Source organism: Rattus norvegicus, chromosome 19, assembly GCF_036323735.1.
Source record: "Rattus norvegicus strain BN/NHsdMcwi chromosome 19, GRCr8, whole genome shotgun sequence".
NCBI lineage: Eukaryota > Metazoa > Chordata > Mammalia > Rodentia > Muridae > Rattus > Rattus norvegicus.
In genome coordinates, this window is record NC_086037.1 from 434,247 (window position 1) to 449,905 (window position 15,659).

General features: G+C 49.4%; 1 protein-coding gene across 4 annotated transcripts; it reads right to left on the reverse strand.

Annotated features, from left to right (window-relative positions):
• Positions 1-1,273: 1,273 nt before the first annotated feature.
• Positions 1,274-10,681, reverse strand: Car7 (carbonic anhydrase 7). 4 transcript variants are annotated; one of them, XM_006255051.5, is made up of 7 exons: positions 10,049-10,458; positions 7,790-7,987; positions 3,783-3,901; positions 3,310-3,405; positions 3,146-3,208; positions 2,502-2,657; positions 1,274-2,041 (listed from the first exon to the last, which is right to left on the reverse strand). In XM_006255051.5, the coding sequence occupies exons 2-7, from the start codon at positions 7,857-7,859 to the stop codon at positions 1,919-1,921; spliced, it is 627 nt and encodes a 208-aa protein (XP_006255113.1). In that variant the 5' UTR covers positions 7,860-7,987; positions 10,049-10,458; the 3' UTR covers positions 1,274-1,918. The 4 variants fall into 4 exon arrangements, with proteins under 4 accessions (XP_006255113.1, XP_008770465.1, XP_063133905.1 ...); NM_001106165.1 differs by lacking the exon at positions 10,049-10,458 and adding an exon at positions 10,533-10,668 and having other exon boundaries at positions 1,276-2,041; XM_008772243.4 differs by lacking the exons at positions 3,310-3,405; positions 10,049-10,458 and adding an exon at positions 10,533-10,681.
• Positions 10,682-15,659: the final 4,978 nt, after the last annotated feature.

Here is a 15,659-nt window from a genome sequence, read left to right on the forward strand (position 1 = left end):
CACTGGATCAGTAACCACACCCCCCCCCAAAGAAAAATTAACCAACAACTGCCATAGCTCCCCAGAGAGGGATGGTAGGTACTCTGGGGGCCCCTCCCTCCTTTTTGCTATTTTGAGACCTAGTCTCACTGACTTACTTACCAGGTTGCCTTTGAGTCTGCCGTCTAGGCAGATCTTGAACTCACTATTCTGCTTCACCCTCCAAAGTTGTGGGACCATAGGCCAGCCCACACCACCAAGCCTCGAAAGCTCCCTTCTAACCTTCCAGAACTCAAAGTTAGAGGCCCACAGCCCAGGGGCACCCTGTGACCTGGAAGGGCCTTTCTTGTATAATCAAAGTGACAAGAGCTGGGGATATAGCAAACAGGTGACCTGCTGTCAGATTGCCAGCCCTGCTCTTAGCCAGCCTCTTTCTCCCCAAGGTGCCCCTCAGCTGTCCCTCCCCACCCATGCCAAATTTGTACTTCACTGCACTGGTCATTATCCCAGGTCCCCACCTCTCCTTTCACTGTCTGGTGCCTGTTCTGCTGCCTTACTGGGGCCATAATGCTCACTGAGACTCTTAACCCAAATGTGAGCAGCCACAGGAGCTCCCTGGACTAGAACTGAGACTGGTCAGAAGAGAGGGAAGTGCTTCTGATGAAAAACTTTCAGGTTTTTTTTTTTTTTTTTTTTGCTGGGGACCAAACCCAGGGCCTTGCGCTTCCTAGGCAACCGCTCTACCACTGAGCTAAATCCCCAACCCCTCGTTTTCAGGTTTTTGTAAATACATTTAGAATTAGATTTTGCGCCACCTTAAATTTTCCTTCCAGCAGCTGATAAATATGGGCAATCCATTCCTCTCAGGGTAGTGTCCTACCTTCTACCTGGAAACATTCTCTGGTCTCTTCTTTCTCACCTGGTCTCTGCTTTTCTCTGTCTCCTAGCCACAGGCCACTACTTCCTCCCCTCACTCTGCAGGAATCTGTCCCATTTGCACACCTGGCCCTGCCAATGGCTCCTTAGTAGCCCCACCCCCACCCAAACCCTTGCCCTATAGATCAGTTCTATTGTCACTTTAAGCTCTCCCTTGGGAGCCTTACAATTGTCCTACCTCAAACTCCTCTGGGCCTCAGAACACTGGCTAGAAATAATATCTTCTCCCAAAGAGGGAGCTTCTCACACTGCTCCCACAGCTTCTACCCCAGTCAGTGCTAGTCCCTTCTTGACTCACTAGCACCCGCTCCCCAGAGCCTAGAACAGTACTGGACACAGCACAGACACTCGGGGAGAATCTGTTCCATGAATAAATGAATTTATTTGCTAGTACATGAGTGGCTTGTTATGTAGGTGGCTTTGGTGGCTGGGTAGGAACGAAGGGAGATAGTATATAAGCAAAAGCCAGGGCCTGCCCGTGGCAGCAGATGGCTGGAGGAGGCCACATCGCCTCCAGCATCTGGGTGCTATAGTAATGGCCTGGCAGTGAGGTGCATGTATGGCAGAGGCCTGAAGAAGAGGTAATGCAGAGTGGGCAGCTCTGCCCACCTCTAATTATTGCTTGAGTCTTTATGGCTGAGACAGCTGCCTACCCCCCGGGGAGCTGTGTCTTGGCCATCACAGTGTGAACTCCAGTTGGGGCTGCTGATACAGCCAACAGGGAAGACAAAAGGAAGTTCTCAGGGCCTTTGGGTCTGGGGGAACAGAGGCAGTCCAGGCTTGGGCTATGCTCAGTTCCTGTTCTTCTAGCCCCCAGGGCAGCAGGAGGCTACCCCCTACTCAAGAGTTCTATTCAGAACCCTTCAATGTGGTCAAGGAGCAAGCCAGCTGAAGGAGGGCCTGTAGCACCCTCCACCCCTCGGGAGCGAGCCTCAGATGGTTTGGTGTCTGCTGACATGGAAGCCCTTGAGAGGATGGTGCCCTGGATGGGTGGGTGGGAAATTCAGGACTGGAAGGATGCTTTAACCACTCGGCCCTTCAGCGGCTGTGGTGGCCGGAAGTTGTTCACCATGTGAATCCTCTCATCGTCCTCTGAGGTGAAAAGCAGGCTCCGAAATTTCTCCATCTTAAGACAAAAAGGATGGTCAGGGTGGGGATGGGCGGGGTGCTCTTTTTCTCTTAGATCCCGGATGCTGCTCAGGGAGCTCTACCCTCTGCTTCTCCTGTGTGACTCCACTCTCCCAGCCCTTTCTTTTCTTTGAGAGTCAACCTTAGTTATTTGCTTCTGAATGAGCCCCTGAACAGGAGACCAGAAGTCTTGTTCTGATCTTGTCCAACTGAGGCATTTGGGCAACTGCAGCTTTCTGACTGCAGCACAGTGATCCCAGGATCAGGCCACTTCCCTTCCTGCCGTGGTTGGGTCCTCGGGACTAGCAAGCAAGCTGACATCAATCAAAGATCCTATGGTTTAGTAGTCAAAATGATGGCCAAATGGACAGGCCCAGACCACATCTTGCTGGTTGGGAGTCATCCTGCCAGGGCTGGAATCTGAATGTTTTTATCCGTGGAACTCTGGGAAGACTCACCTGCCTCTCAGAGATTCTGATAGGCTCTCGGAGCACAATCCAAGTGACACTTTCGCTGAGTGGGGGTGTGGTTAGGGAGCCAGGATAGGTCCAGTAGTGCCGGCTGGTGGGCAGCAGGCACTTGGGGTTGAAGCAGCTGAACTGGGCTTTGGTGTCCTGAGAAGGATGAGAACCCAGGAATTAGTACAGAGCTCCTACCAAGACCAGCCCAGGGGTTTCCTTGCTCATTGCTGTCAGTAACATTTGGGCCTCTTCTTGACACGATGATGTAAACTGTAGGCAAATAACTGTGACCCTGGGTGCTTCCTCCCAGCCAGGGCCAGTCTCTCTGGTTTGCTTACATGTAAAAACTGTGGCTTCGGAGGCTCTCTGGTCATCCTGTTCATACCCTTCCCATTGGATGCCCTCTCTGGGAAGAGGTGCAGACCACCGTCCATATGATTAGATGTCTTATGCTAGGCACCCATAGGGTCCTGATGAAGAAGGCCAGATCCGTGGCCTGAGGGACCAGCCCTCACACTGGGTCTTAGCTAGGGGTGATGCCAGAATGCAAAAGTGAATGGGCCACTCCATGAGCCAGTCTCAACCACTCTCTCTCACCAGCTGGCCGCTCCAGATAGGAACAGCAAACCTGCCGGTCTCACCTTAAACCGAACCATGTAGAGTGCATCTGTCAGGCGGTTCATGCTCGGGTGCTCGTCTCCTGTCTGTCCGGAAGAAGACGGTGTGAGCCCCCATCCCTTCATTCCAAAACTAAGGGAACGTGAGTCTCCCATACTCTTCCCAGCCCTGGGGATCCACCACCCACCTCCAGGAAGATGCCAACCACAGCCAGGCCATCAGGGGCTGCAGCCGCCTCCCCAAAAGTGCTGTACTTCTTGGCATTCCAGTGAACCAGATGAAGCTGGAGAGGCAAGAACAAGCCAGGCCAGGCCAGGGCTGAGTGCCTCCAGAAACAGCAAGGGCATGAAATCAGTCTTCCCTTGCTCCCTCTGCAGGAGGTGGGGCTACAACCTCAGGATCCTAGAGAGTCCCTGGAGAACCACAGGCAGTGTCCATCCCATTCTGGGTCTGTCCTAAAACTCCAGCATGTGTAGTTCAGGTACGTGTGGACAGCATGCAGATGGGGCGGTGGGGGGGTGTTTCTCCTAAAGGCCCCAGGTGCTCCTCCACATGCTCTTCAGAGCCCTTCTTCAGGCATTCTTGAGCCCCAGCCAACCCCACTACCTCACATGCCCTTCTTCCCCAGGCAACAGAGGGATGCAGTGAAAAAGATCTCACCTCGCTGGGGAAGGACTTGCCATCCACTGTGTGCTCTGAGCCCACATCTCGCTTCTTGCCCCAGTGGAAGTGGAGCTGCTTGAGACGATAGGGCCCTTCCAGAGGGCCCCCGGCAACCACTGTGGAAAGAAGTGTGATGTAGCCATTTATATAGGAGAAAATCAGCTTGGTGAGCGACAGTGCCAGGACCCAGGCAGTCCAGGTAGGGACTGTGTGGTGTGTCTGTGTGTGTGTGTGTGTGTGTGTGTGTGATGTTGGGAATCAAACCTAGGGCTGTGTGTGTGTCTGTGTGTCTGTGTGTTTGTGATGGTGGGGATCAAACCCAGGGCTTTATGCATGTTAGACAAGCACTCTATTGATGAACTATATCCCAACCAAGGGCTTGCTCCATAATTTATCTGTCCTGGGGATTGAATTTAGGGCCTCAAATATTGTAGGCAAGCACTCTACCACTGAGATAATCGCCAATGCTTTTTGGACTTTTTTATTTTGAGGTAGAGTCTTGCTATGTTGCTAGACTCGCTTCAAACGTACTGTTCTCCTGCGTCAGCCTCCAGAGTAGCTAAGATCATAGGCATGCACTACCAAGCCTGGCTAAGGACTATATCTTCCATGAGGAAAGCTTGCTGGATAGGACATGGGTTTGTCCCTCCAGTCCCTACAGTGTGACTCCCAGCCTGGGTCAAGGCAGAAGGTGTGATAGCCTACTGAATAGTTAAGGAGCCTGTTCTGATAGAGTAGGGCTTTGTATTGGACCCTCTCAACCAACTCCAGTCAGATTTCCTGTGGAAGCTGGCCTCCAGTTTCTCAGACCCTTTGTTCCTACAACAATAGGCACCCCATTTCTGGGGGCCTGACCCTCGGCTGAACGGAAACAAATACTTTTTTAGTTATCTCAGTAGCTCAGGAGGCACAGAATTTATTTTGGGACCAATTTTATCTTGCTTTTGTTATTATTTGTGTATTTATTTATTTGAGACAAGGTCTCACTATGTATCTCAGACTGGCCTGTGGCTGGCCTTGAACTCACAGAGATCTGCCTGCTTCTGTCTCCCAGTGCTGGGAATTAAAGGGGTGTGTCACCTTGCCTGGCTGGAAAGGAGGAAACTGAGGCAAGATCACATACCCACTGTACAAACCCATAGCTTCTGTGCCCCACCAACCAGGCTTCATTGCTTCCCTCCAACCGGAGCCTCGCTAGAACATGCCTTGGAACAGGAGGCTCGTTCATGAGAGTCCCTACATCCCCAGTCAGTTCTGGAGCCTCCTGTATAAATAGCCTCTTTGGAGGACCCCAGCCATGGTGATTTTGTAACTTTCTCACCTTCAGAGCTGGTGATCTAGGGCTACACATAAGGCCTCTTGGGACTGATAGAATTTCCATCTGAAAGAGATCAGTGCGTGGAAAGGCTCTGCCCTGCTAGGCCTGAATGTGAGCTCCTAGGATCAAGTGACATCTCTAAGCTCAGTTCCACTAGGCCACTTCACAATTGGTGACCAGGACAAAGTCCAGAGGTCCATCTCTGCTACTTTATGTCAGAAGTAGGCTATCCAAGGCCATAGTACAAAAGAGATCAGGGCCTGAGCTTGGTGGCTCTGCATGGAACATTAGCCTTCTGTGGTCCAGAGACTTGCAGATCCAGCTGCAGGGTTCAACCTGTCTGAGCATACTTCTCCTAACCTTACAGGATGGTGCCAGAGGGGTGTCCCACTTCTTACTTTGTATCAGTGGTTTGCAACCTCCCTAATGCTCTGACCCATTAATACAGTTCCTCTTGTTGGGATGACTGCCCCCTACCATAAAATTCTTTTTGTTGCTACTTCATAGCTGTAATTTTGCTACTGTTATAAATAGTAATGTAAATATCTGTGTTTTCTGATGGTCTTAAGTGACCCTTTTGAGAGGGTCATTCGATCCACAGTTCCAAAGGATCAGTTTCCACAGACTGAGAACAGCCACTTTATACGATTGTAGACGTTCTGCTGCTCACTGCGAACTCTCTATGATTTGAAGCTCTGTGGGTCTCAGCCCACTTGACCTCCACAGTAACCTACAGTGGGTGATGGCAGAGATCCACCTGTCTTCCTCTTTCCACTGGCTCCCTGGGGAAGCAGAGCTCCAGCCAGGCCTCTAGTGTGAGTCCTCAGACCAGTTAATCTAAATACTCACTGAAGACTATTCCCTAAGGCCTCTGCCTGGGCATTTGCCTTGGAAATCTGGACTCCGGTCCTAAGACAAAGAGGCTGAGTTGAACCTCTGAAAGGCTGTTCTAAGGGACAGCCATGAAAACTGCTCCAACATAACTGCCACCCAGGGTCATCCAGGGTCCCTTATTGCCTTTCCGAGACTCTTCTTAGAATACAAAATTAGGTAATATGTAGTCTCTTTTTTCCAAAGCTCAGTTAGGCTTGCCTCTTCTGGAAAAACTACAGCCCAGTCTCCTTTCTTTTCTTCTTTTTTTTTTAAATATCTAACAAGGGGACTCAGAGCTAAGTAACTAAAGTCATTCTCCTTGTGAAAGGCTGGGCTTTCTTTTCTCCTGATTTTCTGTTTGACAGCTAAGTTCTCCTGAATGCTTTCATTGAGTAGGGGTCAGGGAAGAGCAAAAATAAATAAAAATAATAAAATAAAATAAATTACATTTCCTTATATAAAAAAAAAAAAACCTCTAACAGTTTCTCTTCTCATCCCACTCACTCTCTCTCTCAGACTCTGTGATAAGAATGTTCCTTCACTATACAGTTTTTCCTAAGGCCTTGGCCTAGGATTTATTCTGGAAACCTGGACTCTAGTCCTAAAGCAAAGAGGCCTCTGAAGGTACTGCCACAATTTCCTGCAGGCCTCACTCTAGACCATTATGGGGAGGACCTTGAAGGTCAGGGATAAGTTGGAGGGACCTATGAAGCTGTAGCAGGTATGTTCCGGCCAATAGACTGCTTCTCCATAAACTATGTCTGGGGCTCTGTGTGAAACTTTTTCTAGAGTCAGTATGAAGGGGTGCTTTGTCCTTTGCTCCTAGGGGTCTGCTAGGCTTTCTTCCCTTACTGAGGATTTGCTAACCCATCTGATGGGGTGGCAGAGAGGTATTGTTGATGGGATCATTAACCCAGGCTGGCCTAAAACTCACTATGTAGCCAAGGCTGTCCTTGAACTTGTATCCTTTCACTTCCACCTCTGGAATTCTGGGATTACAAGTATGTACTAATGAACCTAGGTTTTATGAGATGCTGGGGCTCCAAACCAGGGAATTTTGCATTTTAAGCAAGCACTGTCCCAACTAAGCTGTATCCCTAGCCCCAGATGGGTTGATGCAGGGCCTTGTGCATGCTGGGTAATGCTCTACAACTGAGCTTCAGCCACTGTAATGGGTTCTTGGGAAGACTAAATGAGAGGCTAGCAGAATTCTTTTTGTGTGTTTTTATTTGAGATAGGGTTTCTCTATGTAGCCCTTGTGGAAACTTGCTCAGTACTAGACCAGGGTGGCCTCCAACTCAAAGATCTGCCTGCCTCTGCCTCCTGAGCGCTGGGCTTAAAGGCATGCACCACCACCACCTAGGTGTGGCTGCCTGAATTCTAGCATGTACTTGGACACAGAGAACACCTCAGTCCTCCTCTTCCTTTGGGGGCCTGTCCTGATCACAGTGAAGAGGGCTGGGGTCCAGGCCACAGGCAGGTCAGTGAGTGGTTAAGAGTGAAAACAAAACTGATCTGAAGCTCTGAGAGGAGCAGAAGGGAGGGAGTTAGCATTTCTTGAACATCTGTTTTACTCAGGACTATAAACATCATTTCAAATTTTTTCCACTGCTTCCTCTATGTCTGTAGATTTTATTGCTCCATTTTATGCAGTGAGAGGCTGACGCTGAGCTCCAGGCTTTACCACAGCCAGTGAGAGTGGAGAGCTTAACTTCCCTACCACAGCAAGCTGCCGCTCCTAAGACTGCCCACCCGAGGTGGTGTGAGCCCAAAGGGGATTGATTGGTGCCAGGTCTTGGCAGGGGCCACTTACCGGTTCTGTCATCACTGTCATTGAAGTCCACCTGAACAGAGTGGCCATTGTTGGTGATGCTGAGGGACATGCAGGCTTCATAGAAAAGCTCCAGTGGCTGTAGGCTGGGTGAGTACACTGCCTGGCTGGATATGATATTGATGGGTGACTGGCGGTCTCCCTGGGCGATGGGATACAGCTTGTGCCAATTTGAAGGGCCTATAGGTAGAGAAGGGTCAAGGACTCAGGCCAGCCAAGCTTTTGGGGGATAAGACAAGCTCTGGGGAGCACAACCCTGAATCCTAATCCCACCTCTTTCGTTTCTTCATTCACCTGCCATTACCTTGTCAGGGAAACAGCTTTCAAATCCATTCCCTTCCCCAACATGGATATGAGCCCAGAGAAGTACTATAGGACAGGGCATATAACACAGCCATAAGCTCAGAGGTGGTTCCAGAGAGTAACTCCACCCAACCCCCAGCAAACACTCAGGGATGCCCTTGGGCATCTGAAGCCTCTCTATTTTACTTAACCCTATCAGCAATTTGGCCTCTTCCTGTACCCCAAGGAACTTAGCACATACTTGACATTTGGAATAATAAAAACTCTCATCAACCTGGCTTTCGGTAGGGGATGTGTTTTCTCCTCACAACCACAACTTTATAGGGTAGAAAGTAGCATGGGGTTTATGTCATAAATGAGAAATGGGGGGTCAGCCATGCCAGCCATGTGTGCTCATGTATGTATGTATGTATGTATGTATGTATATACCAGTATAAGCACACAGCATGTCACATGCATGGGTATAAACATATAGCATCTGTATGTACTGCCTCTACCTGTCTTCTTCAAACATGTGCTGACAAGTCCATATAGATCTTCTTGTGTACATACATATATGCATGAATATGCAGTGACCGGGACTGAGCAGATCATGAAAGTCCAAGCTCTCCCTGCATACACCTCAACCCTGCTGAATACATCTGACACATACACATATACACCCTCATACATAAACACCTTCTACTGGAATCCCAATGAAGGGACCACAGAGGACCGCATACCCATGCACACATATACCCAAGAATGCATGTATGTACACACACACACACACACACACACACACACACACCTGCATGCACACCCACAGGCACCCACCACCTGCCTCCCAGAGACTCCATCTGCAGTGGGGAGGCTCAGCATCTCCCTGGGGAACATCCTGAGAGGCAGCCTATTTTTAGAGCTACTGCCGGCTGGTGCTTCTCCCCCTTTTTGGCTTCTTAAGTTTTCCCGAGAAAACAGCAGCAGGTGCCGACAGAGCTGTGTCCCCAATGGATGACTCAGAATGGTGGCCCAGCCCTAGTGGGTTATTTTTGAAGCCCTGTGAGCGCTGCAGCATTTGGGCACCTCTGTCCTCTGTCCTTCCCTTTCCTGAGCTGGACCGCTCAGGTCTGACTGCGTGAGGGGTAGGTGCCTGAAGAGAACAAGCTGTTCAAGGATGCTCAAAGCACAGAGCTAGAGGACAGGGCTAGTAGGAAGGTGAGGAACGGGCACTGGGACTACGGGGGCGGTAGGGCGGCAGGGCGGCACTTAAAAGTGGATCCAATGCATTGCAGGCAGAAGATGGTCTTTTATTAACCTGGCATTTCTCTGCCTCTCTTGCCATCTCTGCTGGTCTCTGTCACCCCCTTTTACCCTGAATGTCACTGTCCAGTCTAGTATGTCCAAATCTAAGGTTGTCCTTCCAAAAAACATGATTCTTAGTCTTTGAGGGTCCCAAAGAGGGCAGAAAAATGCAGCAACCATGGGATTCCCTCTGGTCAGTTGCAATTTCCTACCACAGACAGTAAATAGCCCAGGATGTTCAATTGCTCTCACAAAGTGACAATCCCTGGAAAAAGTGGGGCTGGAGGAATAGTACCCCCTCCAGCACTTGCTCCCCTCTTCACTTTCCTGCCTGGGTTCCCCTCCTGACAATCGGGATCCTGGGTGATCATCCTTCTTCTCTGGGAAATAGAGAAGCTCTTCCTTGCCCCGCACCCTATCTCTTCTTGGCAAGAAACCCACCCAAACGGAGATGACCTGCCCCAGACCCACACTCAAGGTGTCTGGCTCACCATGCCTAGGAAACTAAGGTAGAATTGGGGAACGGTCCTCTTGGCCAGACCCGGTACCCATGGCCCCACTCACTTAGGACACACTGAAACACTCTACTAGGTGTAGAAACCCAGACGTTCCCGTTGTGTCCCGAAGTGCCCTTCTCCCTCTTTCCCCGCATACCAGTCTGTACCGCAGCTCGGACACTCCAATGGGGAAACTCTTTCGTGGGGACACGGAGCCCAGCTCCGAGGAGGTCCTTGCATACCCGTTGTGCGCGCTCCCCGCAATGACACCCGCGCACGGCGCTGCGACTCGGCCACCCCCCTCCCGCCTCCGTCGCCCTAAGCCACCTGCAAGCGCTGCGCACGCCGGGGGAGCGAGAGTGCGGGGCCCGGTGGGACCCAGCGCTGCAGTCCCGCGCTGCGCGGAGGCGGCGGCCGGACGCGCTCAGCTACCCAGTGGTTCGCGGGCAGGCCTGGGGCCAGCACGGACTTTGCGCCCGGATCAGAGGAAGCAGGGCAGGGGTTGGGTTCTGAGGACTGCACGAGAGAGAGAGAGGTCCGAGTGGGTTCTGGAGCGTGGGGCTTGCGGGTTCTGAAAAACCTGGTCGGACGCGCGGGTCGCAGTGAATCCAGCTGGGTGAGAACCAGGGGTCTGCGCCTACCGTCGTCCTGGCCGTAGCCCCAACAGTGGTGGCCGGTCATGCCGCTGCTGTCTCCGCGGCCCTGCACCTGCCGACTCCGTTCTGTCCGCTCGCTCCGTCTGCCGCTCCGGCCTCGCTTGCTGCTGTGGAGCAGCCTCTTAAAGTGGCGGCGGGCGGGAGGAGCGGTTCCCCAGGGACCCGCCCCCCACCCCCCAACAGTGCAAAAGAGGCTGGTCCTGCCCTGCCCCCACACGCCCACTGGCCAGTGAAGTAGGAGGTCATGAAGAGATAAGCCTACTCCTCATCTCTTATCGGTCCTGAGTCCCCACCACCCTCCTTCCCTTTTTGCCAGCACATATAGGAACTCTGGGACAGGAGATACCATCCACATTGAGGACTACAGGATTTCACACTGCTTCCTCCACCCCAGGCTTATCCATCATTGAAGACCTGGATGTTGGGTCCCCAGATTCCCTGCTCCACTGACCAGCAAACGTCCAGAACTGAAGCTTACTTAGCCTGTTTTTCCAGATGCTGTGGTGGCGCTGGGTCAAGTTTTGGGTCCTTCCTGTGATATAGCCACCTCTTCCAGCCATAGCGCCTATACTGCTGCTATAGAACACAATAGGGGACTGAGGCAGGAAAAGGTCGGATGACTTGCCCAAGGTCGGCTAGCTGGAGCGTCAGGCGTTCATACCCAGATTGTCTCATTTCAGAAGCTACGAGGACAAGGGGATCCTGTGGATATGAGGATCTGGGCATCTTGGAGTAGATGTGGGAAACAGGCATAGGATTGGCAATCTTTAAACCCTTGGCCCAAGGGCAATTAGAACCCTGAAATAAAAGTAGAAAGTAACAGCATCAACCAGTGTGCTGGCAGGAAGCTAGACCCACTGAAGACATTCTAGTGGAATCGCAGATCCAGTCTTGCCTCCCAGCCTCCTCTCATGCTCTGGAGCCTCCCTCCCTCCTTCAGGGACTTTCTGCTTGTCTTCCTAAAACGTACTATTTGTGTGTTCTCTTTGCCTCTTCTTGGACGTCAATGCCCCTGCTGGCCCTTCCCTTTGTAGTCAAGATACCTTAAGACCTGCCTTGGCCCAACCTTTCCCCATCCACCAGCCCTGGTGCTTGCTGTATCCTTCGTCTTGGTATATCTTCTGTCTTCCACCCACTGACTCCAGTAGGCCCAATCTGACTCATCTTAACATGTGGCCTTGTGCCAAGGATAAGACTGTTTCTGGATAGGCCTCAGCAGACAGTCTGGGGAAGATTAACAGATGGGTGGATGGAAGGACAGACAAATAGTTGCACCCAGGGCCCTATGCCCAAGAGAACTGATGAACCATGTGTAAAATCTCTCTGCTGGTCAGACATTGGCCAGGGGCTGCTGTTTTCGTTTCTGCTCTTGGCTGACCTTTCATCTCACCTACCTGGCTCCTCTGTATGCCTGACTCTCTCAATTTCCTCTTCCACTTCCCTAGATAAAGATGTTTCATTAATGGATAGCTCGTCAGCTGAGCTGACCTCAGTGATTTGCTAGACCTCAAAGTTGCCCTCTTTGACCCAAGGGCAGAAAGGGGCTCTCAATACAGATCTTACCTCAGGGTAGGGGTAGAAGACTCATACTCTGGATACTGGGGTTGATCAGCAACCATAGAGATTCTGACAATACTTGTTTGTTGTTGGTTTGAGACAGAGTGTCTTTCTGTAGCCCTGGTTGTCCTGGAACTGGCTCTGTGGACCAGGCTAGACTTCAACTCAGAGATCTGCCTGTCTCTGCCTCCCAAGTGTTGGGATTAAAGGCATGTACCCTCACATCTGGCAATTCTAACATTACTGAAGCTCTAGATCCCCAAGCTAGAAACATCACCTACAGCTTGGCAAGGCAGTGGCCTTCAGGGGAAGTGTAGAGTCTGTCGACTGCAGTGAACAGAATACTCTTTCCCTGAAAGAACTACAATCCCTTCAGGATCTTTGGATGGTACAGAACCTGTTGTCCCTTCTTCTTCATAGCAATTGAGGCCTCTTCTATATTTATTTATAATACTTAAAGAATAAAATTGGGTGGCTGGGTGGCTCGGTGGTTAGGAGCACTCGTGCTTGTGGAGGGCCTGGGTTTGGTTCCCAGCCCTGACACGGAAGCCCACAATTGTCTCTAACTCACAGTCCAGGGGATCTGACACCCTCTTTTGACTCTCACAGGCACCAGGCATGAAAGTGTATATACATACACAAGCTTAGAAGCAAAAATACTCACACACAAAATATGAGATGAAGTAAAATGAAATAGTCTTTAAAAAGAATAAAGTTGGGGGCGGGGGGAGGCTAGAGAAATAAGTCAGCAGTTAAGAGCATGTGTGGCTCCTGCAAAGAGCCCAGGTTGGATTCATTACACCCCATCAGTCTGTGACTCAAATTCAAGTAATTCGACACCCTCTTCTGGCTTCCTTAGGCACCAGACATGCAAATGGTGCCCGGACACACATGCAGGCAAACCACTCATACACATAAAAGTTTAAAAAATAAGAAGAAAATTGCAATTCTCCACCTCGATGTGCATCCACTATCACCTGCATAACACCCCTGGGAGAGAGATTTGCACCCCATTTTACAGATGAAGAGAGCAAGGCTTAGAGAGGTTGAATGATGGGCCAAAAGTACACAGTGAATGACAAGCAGAGCTGAAGATCCAGGCTGCTGGACTCCTCACTCACGCCCTTTGAAATCACAGCAAGGGGGAAAGTGGATTTCACATTCGTTTCTCATTTTAAAAGCATACAAAAGGAGTCAAGGAAGGCAAAGGAGAACATTGTGTAGATTCTAGAGAGGAGACCAGAGATGGGAAGAGTTGGCGGGGGGGGGGGCGGGGGGATACAAAATGAAAGTGGAAAGAGCAGTCTCTGTGCTTAAAAGGATTAGAGTATGTACAATATATTATACCAAGCAGAAGATCCAATCCTGCAGCCATTCCCAGTAATTTCCCCCTGGTGCTGGACTCAGGTCAACTTGGGGTAGACTATCTCCCATCAGGACACCTCCAGGTTCAGTTATATGCTCTTTTTAAAGCTGTGTTAATTTATTTGCTTGAGAGGTTACTCTTTGGTCTCAGAGACATCAGTGGTGCAGGGGACAAGGGATGTGGGAGTATGAGAAAGGGCTGAAGGAAGAGAGTGTGGGCAGCTTGCAAAGCCATGTCTCATTTGTCACATAACCTTGGCCAGGTCTCACTTCCCTTCTCCAAAGTACAGCCGTTTTTGCTCTAGAAGAGAGGGGTTGCCCCAGCCTTGCCCATCTTCTGGGGATCTCTGTGGACGAATATTGAAACAACAGATGTCCAGTGCCTCACCAACAGGCTGAACAATGCTTTCACCTCACTCCTCGCTATATATAGGGCTTGTGGGCTAGGCTGGAATCCTTACTTTTAGTACTAAAAAGAAGCTCTTAGATTTGATCCCTAGCAACACACACACACACACACACACACACACACACACACACACACCACATACAGTTCCAGTTCCAGTTTGAGTGTATGTGTATACATATGATGTGAAGTAATGAGTCTGGAATGTAGACACAGATAGACCAGGCAGATGCTGTTCACACTCCCAGGATCACTGGCTGTGTGACCTGGTGCAAACAGCTTCACCTCTTTGAGTCTGAACTTTCACTTCCTTTATTTATTGATCTGTAAGATAAGATTAGAGAGCCTAGGAGGCTGAAAAGATGGTCAGATGCTATGGTAACTATGACTTCTGGCACCCAGGATACAATTCTCTGTTTTTTTAAAAAAGATTTATTTATTTTATGTTATATGAGTACACTGTAGCTGTCTTCAGACACACCAGAAGAAGACATCAGATCCCATTACAGATGGTTGTGAACCATCATGTGGTTGCTGGGAATTGAACTCAGGACCTCTGGAAGAGCAGTCAGTGCTCTTAACCACTGAGCCATTGCTCCAACCCTAATTCTCTGTTCTTATGATTTCTATCCTTTCACTTTTTCTTAGTTTGTTGGGCACATTTAAAACCCCAAACATTTCTTTTCAAATTGTAGAATATATTTCTACTGCAAAAACTTTGTTAGAATCAGAAAAACATACTTAAGAAAATGTATCTGTTTGTTTATTTATTGTTTGTTTATTATTTATTTATTGTTTGTTTTCTCTTACTGCCCCTAAGTTAGCATGTCAATGCTTGACTAACCTTTCAAAACTTTACACTTACTATTCATTCATTGCTCTGGTATACTTTCTAGTTTTCAACATTGCAGAGTAGCATTGCACTGAACATCCTTTCTTCATTCATCTTTGTGTGCGTGCATGTGCACATGTCCATGTATGTGTGCATGTGCGTGTGTGTCCAGATGCCATGGAACATATGTGTAGATCAGAAGACAATTTTCAGTACTCCTTTTTTCTTCCACCATGCAGGTCCTGGCTATCAAACTCAAGCTGTCAATTTCAGTATTAAGTGTCTTTACTTGAGAAGCCATCTTTCTAACTCCCGAACTTCATGATTTGCTTATTTGAGACTGAGTCTCTCTATGTAGCTCTGGATGTAGCTCTGGTTGGCTTGGCACTTATGTAGACTGCACTTGTTATATAGACCAGGCTGCTGGCCTTATACTTACAACTCGGCTTACCTCTGCCTCCTAAGTGCTTGGATTAAAAATATGTAATACTGGGGGTTGGGGATTTAGCTCAGTGGTAGAGCACTTGCCTAGCAAGCACAAGGCCCTGGGTTCGGTCCCCAGCTCCAAAAAAAAGAAGAAAAAAAAAAAGTATGTAATACTACATCTAGACCTCAAACAATCAGAACTCAAGAAAATATGGTGAGATGGCTTTATGGCTAAGAGCACTGGCTGCTCTTCCAGGGGACCCAGATTCAATTCCTTTATTTTTAAATCTTTTAAGATCTATTTATTTATGTATTTGGGTACTTTGCATGTATATCTGCACACTAGAAGACAACATCAGACAGGTGTGGCTGCTGGGAATTGAACTCAGGACCTTTGGAAGAGCAGTGAGTACTCTTAACCACTGAGCCATCTCCAGCCCTCCAGGTTCAATTCTTAGCACCCACACAGTGGTTCACAATCTTCTGTAATTGCAGTCTCAGGAGATTTGGCCTCATTTTTCTGTCT

Excerpts from the sequence above, each read along its gene's own strand:
- Car7 (NM_001106165.1), bottom strand. The coding sequence starts at position 10,572 with ATGACCGGCCACCACTGTTGGGGCTACGGCCAGGACGACG. Across the intron at positions 3,902-7,789 it reads TGACAGTGATGACAGAACCG|TGGTTGCCGGGGGCCCTCTG; the intron begins GTAAGTGGCCCC and ends TTCTTTCCACAG. Across the intron at positions 3,406-3,782 it reads GCAAGTCCTTCCCCAGCGAG|CTTCATCTGGTTCACTGGAA; the intron begins GTGAGATCTTTT and ends TTGCCTCTCCAG.